Genomic DNA, 12,989 nt, shown 5'->3' with positions numbered 1-12,989 from the left:
ACACAGAAAACCTCATCTCCAAAACGGGAAAGAAAAAAACCAGACCCAAGTGCCTTTGAGACAGAAACCTGTTAACAGGAGGAACTGGTAACTGTGGAGGGACTGGGGGGAGTCCGCTGGTGGTGCCTGTGGGGAGGGGGATCGGGGCGGGGGGCGAGGAGCTGTGCTCTGAATAAAGCTGCTGCTTGCTGGGAGCACCCCAGGCCATGGCCGTGCCCCCCTCTGCCCATGCCTGCCCTGGAAGCGCTGCTGAGCCCCCCGGCTCGGACCCCCCAGCTCCATCCCTGCCTGGGGGCCTCCAGCGGGACCCCCTGCACCCCTCGCAGGCTTCACCCCATTGCCCAGAGCGTCGGGGGGACCCCCGGCTGGTCACACTGCCCTGGCCATGCTGCAGAGCCCCGTGGCCTCTCCGTCGTGCCGGCTCCGAGCCGGGGGACCGCAGCCCCGTGGGGACTCCAGCCCCCACCGTGCGGCTCTGGTCGAGCCCCTGCTGCGCAGGGAGGGAGCAGACGCCGTCCCTGCTGAATTAGAGCGTACGGCTGTGGGCGCCTCGCTGGAGCGCGCTGGTGGCTTCCCCTGCAGCAGCGCTGGCGCAGGGCTGCGTGGCGACGGGCAGGGACCCGCGCAGCTCCAGGCAACGACAGAGCCCTCTCCGCCAGAGGCTTTACGGAGGAGCAGCTTGGCCCCGCGGCTCCTCTGGCTGAAAACAAAGCTAAAGCTCCCCAAACGCTCCGTGTTTGCGATACTGAGAGCAGAGCCTCAGGGTGTCCCCAGGGATTTGGGGCTGGCCCAGGTGGGATCCCGCTCCGCGCCCCTCGTGCCCTATGGCAGCGCGCGGTGGTCCCACAGCAATGGGGACGCTGGGCGGAGGAGCTCACAGCTCGTTGTGCAGCGGCTGGCACGGGGGGCTCAGCTTCTCCTCCAGGACAGCATCGGGGGCACAGACCCAGGGGTCACCCGTGTCCCACTGCCACTTCAAGAGCTGCGTGCGAAGCAGCTGGAAGACGGCGGCGTAGCGGGGGTCGGGGGCCAGGTTCTGGCTCTCGGTGGGGTCACGGCTGCAGTCGAAGAGCTCCCAGCGGTCCCGGTAGTAGTACTGGTGCAGGGTCTTGTTCCAGTGGGTTGGCTGCCCGGCCCTGGTGCGGTTGAGCAGGTCTTGGAAAGTGGGCGAGACGTAGAAGTCCTGGTCGATGGGGAAGGGCATCTTGTAGTTGAGGTTGTGGATGAGGCGGAACTGCTGGTGCTGGATGGCTCGCATGGGGTAGTACATGGTCACCTCGTGGTGGCTCTGGCTGCTGAAGGCGGTGGCCCAGGGCTGCTCAGACTCCAGTGCTGGCAGCAGAGACTTCCCAGTGAGCTGCACCCGCTTTGTGCCAAAGATGCTGTAAGAAGGGTAGGGGATGGAGAACCAGTCCAAAATGGTCGGCGTCAGATCTGGAGGGGAAGAGAGGGGTGAGAGGAGGGGTTGGTGCTTGTGGGAGGAAACTCAGCCCTGGAGCGGGGCAGAAAGGTCCCCGGGGTCTGCAGGTGGTCCTGGGATGAGCTGCAGAGCTGAGCCCCGGGACACCGTGGCCGCAGGGGAGGCTGCTGCTCTGCCGTGCCTCCTCTCCCTCCCCAGCGCTGGCCGTGCCGGTGCTGAGGGCCGCAGGCTGTCCTCCGGGTCAGGACCCGGCGTTTCGGCGTGGGGAGGGTGGGCACCAGCTCATGCTCCCCAGCACAGCTCGACCTCTGCTCCGTCCTGGGCGCGGGCTCTTACCTAGCAGGGAGGCGAAGGCCTGGCTGACCTGGCCCCAGCGCCTGCTGTGCTGCGGGGAGGAGATCAGCAGGGGCTCGGCGGTGCCCGACCGGTAGAGGTTGGTCCTTCCGCTGGGGAAGGGGATGCCGTTGTCAGAGGTGTAGATCACCAGCGTGCTGTTGTGGAAGCCGGCACGCCGCAGCTCGGCCAGGACCAGCCCGATCCCTGCGGACAGAGCGGCAGAGCTGAGGGGGGGGGAGGGACCGCGGTGCTCGCCGGCACCAGCCTGGCCCCCGCGGCTCCTACCTTGGTCCATGCGCCCGATGGTTGTGTACTGGGCTGCCAGGTCCGCCCGGGCAGCCGGCGTGTCTGGAACAAAGTGGGGGACCTAAACGGAGGGAGGGAAAGCGGCACGTGACAGCCACGGGGAAGGAGGTTGCGGATGCACCGGGGTGGCCTTCACCAGCTCCCACCCATAATGCTGACGGCAGTGACCGAGGCGGGGGCCAGCCCGCAGATGCACCGGCTCCGTCATAGGCTGCCATCGCATGCAGCCCCTATATGTCCCCACACAGCCCCACCTAGCCCTGTGCGGCCCCACGGGCTCCCACCTGCACTTGCTCTGGGTGGTAGAGCTGTGGCTTCCAGTCCGGAATCCAGCCCATGCCACTCTCTCCGTTGCCGAATTTCTCGCAAAAGGCCCCGTACTGGGGCTGGGAGTGCCCGCAGCGGTGGGGGTCGTGGAAGGCGACGTAGAGGAAGAAAGGCCTAGAGATGGAGAGGGTGGAGGTGGAGCAGCAAAGGGCTGCCCACGCCTCTCGAGACCTTCCCCGGGGTGAGCTGGGGTGAGCTGGGGCCGGTGGGAGAACCCCCACCTAATCTGGGCTTCTGGATGTGGGGTGACCCAGAGACAAGGTGTCCCTTCCTGTCTGTGACCAGCCGCGACGTGGAGACGCGTCTCCAGCGAGCTTTCCATCTCCTTCCTGTGGCCCCTCGCAGCCCCCTGGGACGTGGGGCCCGTCTCACCTCTCGTCCTGGCTCTGCAGGAACCGCCGGACCAGCGCTTTGATTCGAGTGATGTTTCTCCCAACCTGCAAGACCGAACTGTTCTCCTCCGTGTAGGCGAAGTCGAAGGGGTAGACGTCCTCAGGCCCAACGTGCTTCTTCCCAATTATCCCTGCGAGAAGGCAGAGGCGGCGTGCCAGGAGCCGCGGGGAGCCGGGCTGCGACGCCGGCCGCTGCCGCCGGCTCCTCCCCGGGGGCCGATGCAGCTCATCCGCGCCAGCACCGGCTCCAGAAGACGCTGCGGAGAGCGGAAGGCGCTGCCGGCTTCTCCAGTCTCTTTTGCCAGTTACGGAGGCATTTCTGTGTCTGCTCCGAAAATGGGACCCGCGCGGGGACCACGCTGCTGCTGGCCACCGGCGCAGGTGAGTGCCAGGCAGCCGAGCGGCCCGGGTGGGCGTCTGGGTCAAGCACGAGCCTTGCGGGGACCCGGGAAGCGGGAAGGAGCGGGGTGAGGGGCAGCAGCGGAGGCGAGGTGTGAGGAGCATGGCAGGGGGGCAGCAGTGGGAGGAAGGAATGTGAAACCCAGGCATCAGCATGGAGCACGGGCACGGGTCCGGCCGCTGCTCACCAGCTCCCAGATGGGTCAGCCATCAAGCCCTCCCGCCCGAGGGGTTCGGTGCACGGAGGAAGGGGGGACCCCTGCCCATGCCCCTTGCCCCTCGCTCCCTACCTGTCCGGACGCGTGCCCGGCGGAGCAGCCGGGGCAGGCTCTGCACGCTGCCAAAGGAGTTGAAGTGGTGCACGTCCTGGTGCAGCCCGTACATCCCGTTCTGGTGCTGCGGGAGGGGGACACGACACAGCTGGATGGCCCTGAAACAAGCCCAGCTGCGTGCCCAGCGTGCGGGCACAGGTGGCAGGACCGGGGGGCACGGCAGAGAGTGGGTCTGCGGGCACGGGGGCATTGCCAGGTCCGGTGACCGTGCTGCAAGCACGCCGGCCCTTGTCACCCCTGGGTGCCCACCATGGAAGGGCAGCCCCCGGCCCGGCGCCTGCGGGTGCCCGTACCTGGGGTAAGCCGGTCAGGATGCTGGCCCGGCTCGGGGAGCAGCTGCTGACGGCGGCGAAGGCGTTCTGGAAGACCACGCCGCGCCGGGCCAGCGCGTCCAGGTTGGGCGTCCGGATGGCCGAGTTGTTGTAGGCGCCGATCTCGAAGCCGCCGTCATCAGCTGCAGCGGGAGGGGAGCGGGGTGAGCCCTGGGGCACAGGGCCCGACCCCCAGCCTGCCCCGAACCGCGGCGGCGGGCAAAGCCCAGGGGACACGAGTGGCACCGGGAGCAGCCCCGGGCGGAGGCTGGCCAGGGGTTGGGGGGGACGCAGGGGAACCCCTGGGGCGGGGGGGAGGCAGCGGGAGCCCTGGGGTGGGGGGGAGGCAGGGGGGGGTGGGGTGGATGCAGGGGAACCCCCGGGGTGGGGATGACGCAGCGGGAGCCCTGGGGTGGGGGGGAGGCGGGGGGGGTGGGGTGGATGCAGGGGAAACCCCGGGGTCGGGGGGATGCAGGGGAACCCCCAGGGTCGGGGGGAGGCAGGGGGGGTGGGGGGACGCCGGGGTACCCCAGGGTCGGGGGGACGCAAGGGAACCTCCGGGGTGGGGGGGACGCAGGGGAACTCCCAGGGTCGGGGGGATGCAGGGGAACCCCCGGGGTGGTGGTGACGCAGCGGGAGCCCTGGGGTGGGGGGGGACGCAGGGGAACCCCCGGGGTTGCGGGGACGAAGCAGGACCCGCGGGGTCGGGGGGACGCAGGTGGGGTCGGGGGGACGCAGGTGGGGTCGGGGGGACGCAGGGGCACCCCATGGCGGGGCGGCTCCCAGGGCGGGGGGGGGCGGAGCCGGGCGCGGTGCCGGGGCTCAGGCGGGCCGGGGTCGCACGCACCCAGGAGCAGCAGCACGTTGCGGGCCGGGGCCGGGCTCCCGCCGGTCCGGAGCGCGCCCAGCAGCAGCGCCAGCGCCCAGGGCCGCATCGCGCCGGGCCCGGCGGGGCTCGGGAGGGCTCGGCGGGGTCGGCGGGGCCCGGCGGCTCCTCCTCTGCCCCGGTCACATGAGGCGGCCCGGGCGGCGCAGATCCGGCCCGGGCGGAGCCGGCGGCCCCGCGGCAGGGAACGGGGCCCCCCCCCCCCCCCGCCGCCGACCCCGGGCCCACCCGCGGGACCCCCTTGGGCCATGGCGGCGGCGGCGGGAGCCCGGCCGAGCTGCCCGGGGCCGGGGCCGTGGCTGCGGGCACGGCTGCCCGCGCTGCGCTGGCTCCCGCGCTACTCCCTGGGCTGGCTGCAGCTCGACGCCATGGCCGGGCTGAGCGTGGGGCTCGCCGTCGTGCCCCAGGCCCTGGCTTACGCCGAGGTGGCCGGGCTGCCTCCGCAGGTGGGTGCCCGGGGACCCCCATCCCGGGGCCGGGGTCGGGAGGGCCCGTCCTGGGCGGCCACCCGCTGTCCGGGGAGCGAAGCCACGGGAGCCACGTGTCCGCTCGCACGTCCTGGAGGTCCCTACCGGCTCCCGGCTCCGAGCCCTGTGCCCACGCTCCCTCTGTCCCCTGCAGTACGGCCTCTACTCCTCCTTCATGGGCTGCTTCGTCTACTGCTTCCTGGGCACCGCCAAGGACGTGACGCTGGGTCCCACCGCCATCATGTCCCTGCTTGTCTCCTCTTACGCCTTCCACGAGCCTGTCTATGCCGTCCTGCTCGCCTTCCTCTCCGGCTGCGTCCAGCTGGCCATGGGGCTCCTGCGCCTCGGTGAGATGCTCTTGCTGTGCGGGGTTGTGTTTTTAGGATGTTGCTCTGCATGCTGGAGTTGTTCCCTGCCTCGCCCGTGTTCTCGCTGCGGTTGTCCTGCCAACACTCGTGACAGCTCTGTGTGCCCGCAAACACCCCGTGCTCCCCGTCGGGGCCGGCAGCGTGCTCACACTGCCCGTCCTGTGCAGGTTTCCTTCTGGACTTCATTTCCTGCCCGGTCATTAAAGGCTTCACGTCGGCTGCTTCCATCACCATTAGCTTCAACCAGGTCAAGGTAGGTTTCTCCTGGCCTGCTCTGGACGCCGTGCCCGCTCTCTCCTGGGGCTGGGATGCTTCCTACTGGGCTGGGCAATGTGCTCGGTGTGGGAGGAAGGAGCCCCGAACAGGGCACGGGTCCCCCCTGCCAATGGTTCTGGTGGGTCCCCAAGTGCTCTGCGCTGAGCAGACCAAGCCCACTGCTCTGCTTGTGACCGGCCGGTGGCATTCAGGACACCAGTAAAACCAGGACACCTGATGTGGTCCCGTGTGGGGAGTGCTGGGTGACTCTCTCGGCAGGGTGGGTTTGCAGCGATGCGGGAGGTGTGGTGGGTTTGCAGCTCCGCTGGTCCCTCGCCGGCTTTTCGGGGACCTGAGGCTCTCCGGCTCTGCTGGGGCTGCCGCGCTTCCTCTGTGGTTAACCGAAATCAGAGACTGGGGGAGATGGTGTTGGGCTGCACGAGGAACCGGCGTTGGCTAACGGCTGCGGTCGCGGCGGGGGCTGCTGCGAAGGCGCTGGGCCCTCGCTGCTGCTGCCGGCAGGGTGCGGGGGGATGGCTGGGCTGGGGCCCCAAACTGAACCCCCCCGGGAGCTGCGCGGAGGCATCTCGGAGCATCTCTGAGCCCCGAGTGCTGGGGCCGTGGGCAGGGCTCAGCGCCGGTGCTCCCGGCAGCCCCTCCGCGGCACCCGGCAGCGCGGGCTGGGCTATGCTTTCACCAGGCTTCGTCTCCCTGCGCAGAACATCCTGGGGCTGCGGCGGATCCCTCGGCAGTTTTTCCCGCAGGTGTATGAGACGCTGCGGAGGGTCGGGGAGACCAGGTCAGCACCAGCCCTGCGCCTGCCCTGCTCCATCCCCCTGCAGCTGCGGGGTCTCGGGCTCTGCTGCTTCGCTCCCGTCTCTGGTCACACCTTGGACCGATTTCTCGGTCCCTGCCCAGCCCTGTAACACAACCGCTCCTTCTCAGCTGTTTCCATTTGAGCTGGAAATTTGAAGATGGGGGAGCGTGGGGGCTCCCAAGCTGCTGAAAGGGCACGGTGCGGGACGCTCATCCTATTTTCCACTCCTAGTTAAGTGCACCGGGATTTTGCCAGCCCAAAGGCAAATCCTCGGGACTGTCTGTGTCCTAAGTCCTCCTCCAATTTTTGACAGTCCAGGAGGGAGCTGAGGCATCCCCGTGCCCCCCGCCTGCTCCCGTTAGCTGCCCCCATGGCTCGGGGTCTGTGCCGCAGCCTGGGTTTTGCGCTCAGCGCGGTGACACGCAGGGGCAGCTCCATCCCGGCTGGCAGCAGAGTCCCCCGCCTCGCTGCGAGCGGACGGAGGCCGATCCCGCTGCGCAGACCCTGCCTGTTGCAGGGCTCCTGCTTTCCCCTTCGTGAAGAGCCCACAGACCCCCCAGCGCTGTGCCGCTGGCCGGGGGACACCCCCTCCTCCCTTGCCTGCTGCCCCCCGGGGAGGTGATGCGCATTGCCGGCGGGGCGGAGGGTCCGGCAGCGTCCCTGCCAGCCGCCGTGCGTGCCCGGGCAGACGCGGGGCCGTGCGGTGGCTCTCCCTGTGCCCCCGCCGCATGTTTGGGCTGGCACTGGGGTGCTGTTGCAGGGCGGGGGACGCCGTGCTGGGGCTGGCCTGCCTGGCCGCGCTGGCAGGGCTGCGGGCGATGAAGAGCCGCCTGCCCCGAGCTGCCCGCGCGGAGCCGCTGGCTGCTAGGGTCAGCTACCTGATCGTCTGGACCTCCGCCACGGGTGTGTTGGCCGTGCCCTGCCCGCTCCCCTCCCGTGGGACCGTCTCTGCTGGGCGAGGGAGAGACGGCCCCAAGCTGGCAGAGCCCGGGTCGGCAGGAGCTTAGAGCTGGAGGTGGGCTGAGGAGGACGGAGTCCCAGGGATGGTCCTGCTGCTCTGCATGCCCCTGCCTGGAAGTCCTCGGCAGCCCGCGTGCCCACCTCCTGCCATCCCTCCTGCCGCCCTGGGCTCCGGGCGGGTTTTCACGGGTGCGCTCTCCGCTGCAGCACGCAACGCCCTCGTGGTCCTGTTTGCTGGCCTGGTTGCTTACTCCTTCCAGGTGATGGGCTCCCAGCCCTTCACGCTCACCGGCAGCATCCCGCGGGGCCTCCCTGCCTTCCGGCTGCCGTGCTTCTCCATGGCTGCGCCCAACGGCACCGTCCCCTTCGGGACCATGGTGGAGGTGGGTGCCGGGGTGGCCGGCGGAGCCTGGGCTCCCCGCAGGCTGCTGGCTCCTGGCTCCCCACACAGCGGGGGAGGCTTTGCTGCGTGGCGACCCTCGTCCCTTGGTGGCAACGCTCACCGCGTCCTTCCCTCCCAGGACATGGGGGTCGGGCTGGCCGTGGTCCCGCTCATGGGCCTGCTGGAGACTGTTGCCATTGCCAAGGCTTTCGGTACGGCTGCGCCAGGCTCCTGCGCTTGTGGGAGGGGCTTCGGGTGCTGGGGAGGGTGCTGTTCCCATGGGGGCACTGGGAGGGACTGGGCTGCCCGCGTTGAGCCCGGTTCGTGGCGTGGGCTGGCAGGAGGGGTCCCATGGGATGCTGCCGACCCCCTCCCCTGGGCTCCCCCGTGCCTGACTGGGGAGCGGGCTGGGGGGGGTCTGCGTTGTGCACAGCCGGAGTTTGCGCGGGAGCTGAGCGTTGTCTCGGGGGGTGCCGGGACGGGGCCCACGGCTGTGCCAGGCGCTGCCGGCCCCGCTCCATGCGTGTGGCAGGCTGTGCCTGCGGGAAGCTCGGGGCAATGCCGCTCGTCTCCTTGCAGCCTCGCAGAACGATTACAGGATTGACCCCAACCAGGAGCTGCTGGCTATGGGTAAGAGCCCACTCGGAGCCGGGGGGCAGGGCTGGGGATCCGGCCTGAGCGCCGCTACGCGTCCCGCAGCATGATCCCCATCTCAGCAGCCCTACCTCTTCCTGCACTTTTACCTGTCTCTCCTTGCGTGGTGCCCCCCCCCCCCGTAGCCTTTCTCCCAGCTTAGCAATTCCCAGAGCAGCCTGAGCCCAGCTCACACGGCTGGGCGGGCTCCGACCCCGGGTACCAGCCCGGGGATGGAGGAGACGATGTGGGGCGCAGACCGGTGCCACAGCTGCCGGCAGTGCCTCCCGTAGCTGCTGCAGCCCCAGCCCCTCTCCTTCCTCGCTGCAGGCTGCGCCAACGTCCTGGGCTCCTTCGTCTCGGCGTATCCCGTCACGGGCAGCTTTGGCCGGTGGGTAGCAGGAGCGGGAGCGGAGCCGCAGCCTGCGGGACGCTCGCCGGGGCTGTGTGGTGAGGGGGCTGGGGCGGCAGGTTGTGCGGACCCCGGTGGGTCCCTGAGCTCGAGTCCCGGTCGCCAGCCGCCCGCCTTGGCTGCTGGGCAGTGCGTGGGTCCCGTGGCGACCTCCGCTCCGCTCTCGTGTGCTCTGCGGTGCTGGGAGCCGCTGGCTTCCTCGCGTTTCTCCCAGTGGGGTCTGGCGGGGTGGGGGGTTCCTGGGTGGGGAGCAGTGGGTGGCAGCCTGGGACAGCGCGTTGGCTTTGCCTTCCAGCACAGCGGTGAACGCGCAGTCGGGCGTCTGCACCCCCGCGGGAGGGCTCGTCACAGGTAGAGCCCCCGACCCCGCCGTGGGGTGCTCTGCAGGCCCCCAGTGCCCGCTCACCCCGGGCACCCTGGGCGTGGGGGGCCGGTGGCTCAGCTGCTCCCTGTCCCCTGCAGGCGCCGTGGTCCTGCTCTCGCTGGCGTACCTCACCTCGCTCTTCTACTACATCCCCAAAGCGGCGCTGGCCGCCGTCATCATCTCGGCTGTGGTCCCCATGTTTGACGCGGGGATCTTCAGGACGCTCTGGCGGGTTAAGAGTGAGGACACGAACCGGGGCAGTCGCTCCCCTGAGCCATCCCGGCTCTGCCTGCCGAGCAGGCGCCGTGCCAGAGGGCCCTGTGGCAGCGGGACAAGCTGCAGGCGAGCCTGGGCTGTCTCTCTCGCAGGGCTGGACCTTGTACCCCTCTGCGTGACGTTCCTGCTCTGCTTCTGGGAGATCCAGTATGGCATCGTGGCCGGGGTGCTGGTCTCGGGGATTCTCCTCCTCTACTCTATTGCCAGGCCCCCGATAAAGGTGGGCTTCACACCTCCCCTTGGACATGGCGAGGCCAGCCGGGCAGCGGGGTGGTGGGGTGCAGGATGCTCCTGTCCTGCTCCTACCCTGTCCCACGTCCCCAGCCTGCCGGGACCCCTTTCAAGGAGCGTGAGGACAGGAGTATCCCAGGAGCCGAGAGCAGGCGAGGGAGGCATCGCCGTCCCTGTTCCTGCCGACGCTGGGCTGTGTGCGGGAAGGGGGGTTTCCCTGAGGGCTGGGGGCTCCCGCGTGTCCCCTGCAGCCAGGAGCACAGTGCTTTGCTCTGTCCCGCGGGCAGTTGTCCCTGAGCGCCCCATGACCGCTCCCCTGCCTCCGGGCTCTTGCGCAGGTGTCGGAGGGGGACGTGCTCCTCGTGCAGCCAGGGAGCAGCCTGCACTTCCCAGCTGTCGAGTGCCTCCGGGACGCCGTGTGCAGCCGTGCCCTGGCAGGTACGGTGCTCCCCGGCCCGCCGATGTGTCCCAGGGACCCGGCTGTAACCCCTGGGTCGCTTCTGGGGGGGTGGCAAGTGCTGCCCGGGCCTGCAGGCTGCGGGTGCAGTGGGGCCAGTGCAGCTTCCCCGCGGTGGGGCCAGCCCCCGGCTGCTGCTGCTCTCCCAAGGCTGCCAGCCGTGGCTCTGGCTCTGCAGGCTGCGTCCCCCGGGCTGGTCGTTTCTGGACTCGTCAGGGAGGTGACTGTGTGCTCTTCCTCCAGCAGCATCTCCACCGCGCTCCGTCGTCCTGGACTGCCGCCACGTCAGCAGCGTGGATTACACGGTGGTGGCAGGGCTGGCAGAGCTGCTGCGGGAGGTGCGCAAGCACGGCGTCTCGCTGGCCTTCTGCAGCCTGCAGGTACCTGGGACGCAGCCTCGGGCCCCCCGCGCCCGGTCCCGCTGCCTCGCCCCGCGCCGGGTGTCAGCTCTGCGCCGGTGGGCTCAGCCCGGCTGCCCTCCCGGCATGGCCCACGCTGGCTCTCTGCTGGTGGCACCTCCATCATCTCCAGCACCTTCATCTCCAAGAGGTGGAGGCTGCAGCGTCTGAGCCCGGCGGTGGGGTGCGGGGTGGGGGGGAAGGGCTGCGTCCTCTGCCCCGGGTGGGCTGGGGGGCTCGCAGCAGCCTGCCGCAGCCCACCCTGCTCTGCCCTCAGGACCCTGTTCGCCAAGTCCTGCTGTCTGCGGGCTTAGAGGGATTCCAGCATTTCCCCAGCCGGGAGGAGGCAGGTGAGGCTCTGGGTGCTCTCCTGGGGCTGGGGTGCCCCGGCTGCTGCTGAGGAGGGGGCTGTGGGAGACCAGCCCGGGAGTCTGACCTCTGCCAGACCCTGGAGCTGCCGTGCGGGGGGCGGCGGGGGCCTGGCTCCCGGGAAGGCGAGGAGGAGCCCCTCGGGGAGTGGGGTCCCCCAGCCTCGGGGATTCGTGGCAAGCCGTGGCTTCACTCTCTGTCCTGCTTCTCCCTGTTCCCGGCTCAGAGCGGTGCATAGGAGCGGCCCCGGGGGGCGGTGGGGCAGCCCCCCCCTTCACTAGCAGCCGTGAGGGCTCGCTGCTGCCCACCGGGCTCATCCAGTGAGCCGAGGAGCTGCCTGGGACCTCCGGCCGCTTGCTGGCCCCTCACCTCCCGCTGTGCCGGGCTGGACGTCCTGTGCCGCACAGCGTGCTGGCTGTGACACCCCGGCGGCACCCAACCCGCACCCCACGGGAGCCGCCTGCCCCGCTCCTGCCCCACGGGCGGCTGGCGGGGTGTCTGTGGGGCCGGGACCCTCCCGTGTCCCACGCCGGGGGGGCAGAGCAAGGCCAAGGACCGATGGCCCGTGGGAGGGATTGGGGGGCAAAACCCGTTCCCTGTCACTGTCATCAGGAGGAAGGCGTCCCCGCTCCGGGCCTGCCCTGTCCGTGGAGCTGCTTTCTGTTTTAAATCACATGTTTTAATTCTGGAGATTTTTTTCTTATTCTGGGACATACGGAGCTCTGACGCTCCAGAGCGGGGTTCAAGGCCGCCGGCGCTGCCCTGCGAGCCCCACGGCACGCTGCCGCTCAGCCCCGAGCTGCTGGGCAATGCAGAGCAGCAGTGGTTTCACCCCTCGCCGATCGCTCCTGGCTCGTGGGGCGTTCGCCCGTGGCTGCCCGTGAGCCCCTCGGGCGCAGCCCCTCGCCCGATGCCTGGGCACCGCCGCGCCGCGTGCCTGCCGTGCTGTGAAATGGGCGCAAGAAGCAGCGGTGCTGCCGGGCGGTGGGGCTGGGGCCAGCGCTCGGGGGAAGTGGTTTTCCCGGGCTGGCCCGCGGCCCCGCGATGAGGGTGCAATAAATAATAAAGCACTAATTGCCGCTGAGCCCCGCTGCCTCGGGGGAGCGTGGCTGCCTTCACTGCGGGGAGCCGCGGGGCAGGGTGCGGGGGGGCAGCTGCCGCCAGGCCCGGGGCCGCACTCCGGCCCTGCTCCTCCCGCCCGGGGGCTGGCGGCGGCGAGGCCCGGGACCCGCAAACCGGGAAGGGCCGCCGGGGGCTAGGGAGCGGCTCCGCGGCGGAGCAGCAGCGGAGGACCCCGGCCCGGGCCCGGCAGGTGGGGCGGGACCCCGGGGGAGGGGACGGGGCCTCAGTGGGAATGGGCGGGACCGCGGTGGGAATGGGCGGGGCCTCCCGGGGAGGGGTTGGGCCCGCGGTGGAGTGGGCGGGACCCCAGTGGGAGGAGGCGGGCCCGCGGTGGAGTGGGTGGGCCCGCGGTGGGAAAGGGCGGGACGGCGGTGGGAGGGGGCGGGACCTCCGGCGGGAATGGGCGGGACCCGCGGTGGGAGGGGGCGGGACCCCCGGGGGAGGGGGCCGGGGCTCCGCGGGCCCCGCCGGCGGTGACGTCCCAGAAACGAAACTCGCCGTCGCGGCGGAGAAGCGAAACTTTGCCGGGGGGCGGTGCCGGTCCCCGGCGCAGTCCTCGGGCCGTCGGTGAGCTGCGCTGGCGGCACGGGACGGGTCGCGGGGGTCTCGCCTGCCGGGCCCGGGCGGGGCCGTGCGCTGCGGGCTCCGGGACCCGCTCCGAGCTCACCGGTGCGCCCCGACCTCTCCGGTGCGTCCAGAGGCTCCGGTACGTCCTGAATCCCCCCCCGGTGCGCCCCAAGTCCCCTGTGCGCCCCGAGCCCCCGGTGCG

At 70.6% G+C, this 12,989-nt stretch overlaps 3 protein-coding genes across 8 annotated transcripts in view; 2 read left to right on the top strand and 1 right to left on the bottom strand.

The window, feature by feature from the left end:
- Window positions 1-56: 56 nt before the first annotated feature.
- On the bottom strand, window positions 57-4,779 carry SGSH (N-sulfoglucosamine sulfohydrolase). The gene is made up of 8 exons (XM_075440657.1): window positions 4,671-4,779; window positions 3,806-3,966; window positions 3,471-3,576; window positions 2,762-2,912; window positions 2,347-2,503; window positions 2,042-2,123; window positions 1,757-1,960; window positions 57-1,434 (listed from the first exon to the last, which is right to left on the bottom strand). The coding sequence occupies exons 1-8, from the start codon at window positions 4,756-4,758 to the stop codon at window positions 875-877; spliced, it is 1,509 nt and encodes a 502-aa protein (XP_075296772.1). The 5' UTR covers window positions 4,759-4,779; the 3' UTR covers window positions 57-874.
- Window positions 4,780-4,923: 144 nt separating this feature from the next.
- Window positions 4,924-12,182, top strand: SLC26A11 (solute carrier family 26 member 11). 4 transcript variants are annotated; one of them, XM_075440655.1, is made up of 16 exons: window positions 4,924-5,155; window positions 5,331-5,523; window positions 5,712-5,797; window positions 6,519-6,598; window positions 7,377-7,519; window positions 7,784-7,959; window positions 8,098-8,170; window positions 8,538-8,588; window positions 8,922-8,982; window positions 9,299-9,354; window positions 9,466-9,606; window positions 9,736-9,863; window positions 10,213-10,312; window positions 10,575-10,669; window positions 11,007-11,079; window positions 11,325-12,182. In XM_075440655.1, the coding sequence occupies exons 1-16, from the start codon at window positions 4,958-4,960 to the stop codon at window positions 11,420-11,422; spliced, it is 1,752 nt and encodes a 583-aa protein (XP_075296770.1). In that variant the 5' UTR covers window positions 4,924-4,957; the 3' UTR covers window positions 11,423-12,182. The 4 variants fall into 4 exon arrangements, with proteins under 4 accessions (XP_075296770.1, XP_075296769.1, XP_075296767.1 ...); XM_075440654.1 differs by having other exon boundaries at window positions 4,926-5,155; window positions 10,578-10,711; XM_075440652.1 differs by having other exon boundaries at window positions 4,926-5,155; window positions 10,575-10,711.
- A 589-nt stretch (window positions 12,183-12,771) lies between these two features.
- The window catches only part of RNF213 (ring finger protein 213), a 54,793-nt gene continuing 54,575 nt past the window's right edge, over window positions 12,772-12,989 (top strand). For all 3 annotated transcript variants that reach the window (XM_075440579.1, XM_075440581.1, XM_075440578.1), the window contains exon 1: window positions 12,772-12,926. The gene's annotated coding sequence lies outside the window, so the exon portion shown is untranslated. The remainder of the gene's footprint in view (window positions 12,927-12,989) is intronic.

This window comes from Opisthocomus hoazin, chromosome 21, assembly GCF_030867145.1.
Source record: "Opisthocomus hoazin isolate bOpiHoa1 chromosome 21, bOpiHoa1.hap1, whole genome shotgun sequence".
NCBI lineage: Eukaryota > Metazoa > Chordata > Aves > Opisthocomiformes > Opisthocomidae > Opisthocomus > Opisthocomus hoazin.
Note: the sequence above shows the minus strand (reverse complement) of the source record. Positions and strands in the feature narration are given on the sequence as shown.

Bases quoted from the DNA above. Each gene is read 5' to 3' on its own strand.
- SGSH (XM_075440657.1), bottom strand. From the start codon at position 4,758: ATGCGGCCCTGGGCGCTGGCGCTGCTGCTGGGCGCGCTCCGGACCGGC. The intron at 2,504-2,761 runs GTGAGACGGGCC...CTCCATCTCTAG, and splicing joins CTGCAGAGCCAGGACGAGAG to GCCTTTCTTCCTCTACGTCG. The intron at 1,435-1,756 runs GTAAGAGCCCGC...CTTCCCCTCCAG, and splicing joins GGCCTTCGCCTCCCTGCTAG to ATCTGACGCCGACCATTTTG.
- SLC26A11 (XM_075440652.1), top strand. From the start codon at position 4,958: ATGGCGGCGGCGGCGGGAGCCCGGCCGAGCTGCCCGGGGCCGGGGCCG. The intron at 8,983-9,298 runs GTGGGTAGCAGG...TTTGCCTTCCAG, and splicing joins GTCACGGGCAGCTTTGGCCG to CACAGCGGTGAACGCGCAGT. The intron at 9,355-9,465 runs GTAGAGCCCCCG...TGTCCCCTGCAG, and splicing joins CGCGGGAGGGCTCGTCACAG to GCGCCGTGGTCCTGCTCTCG.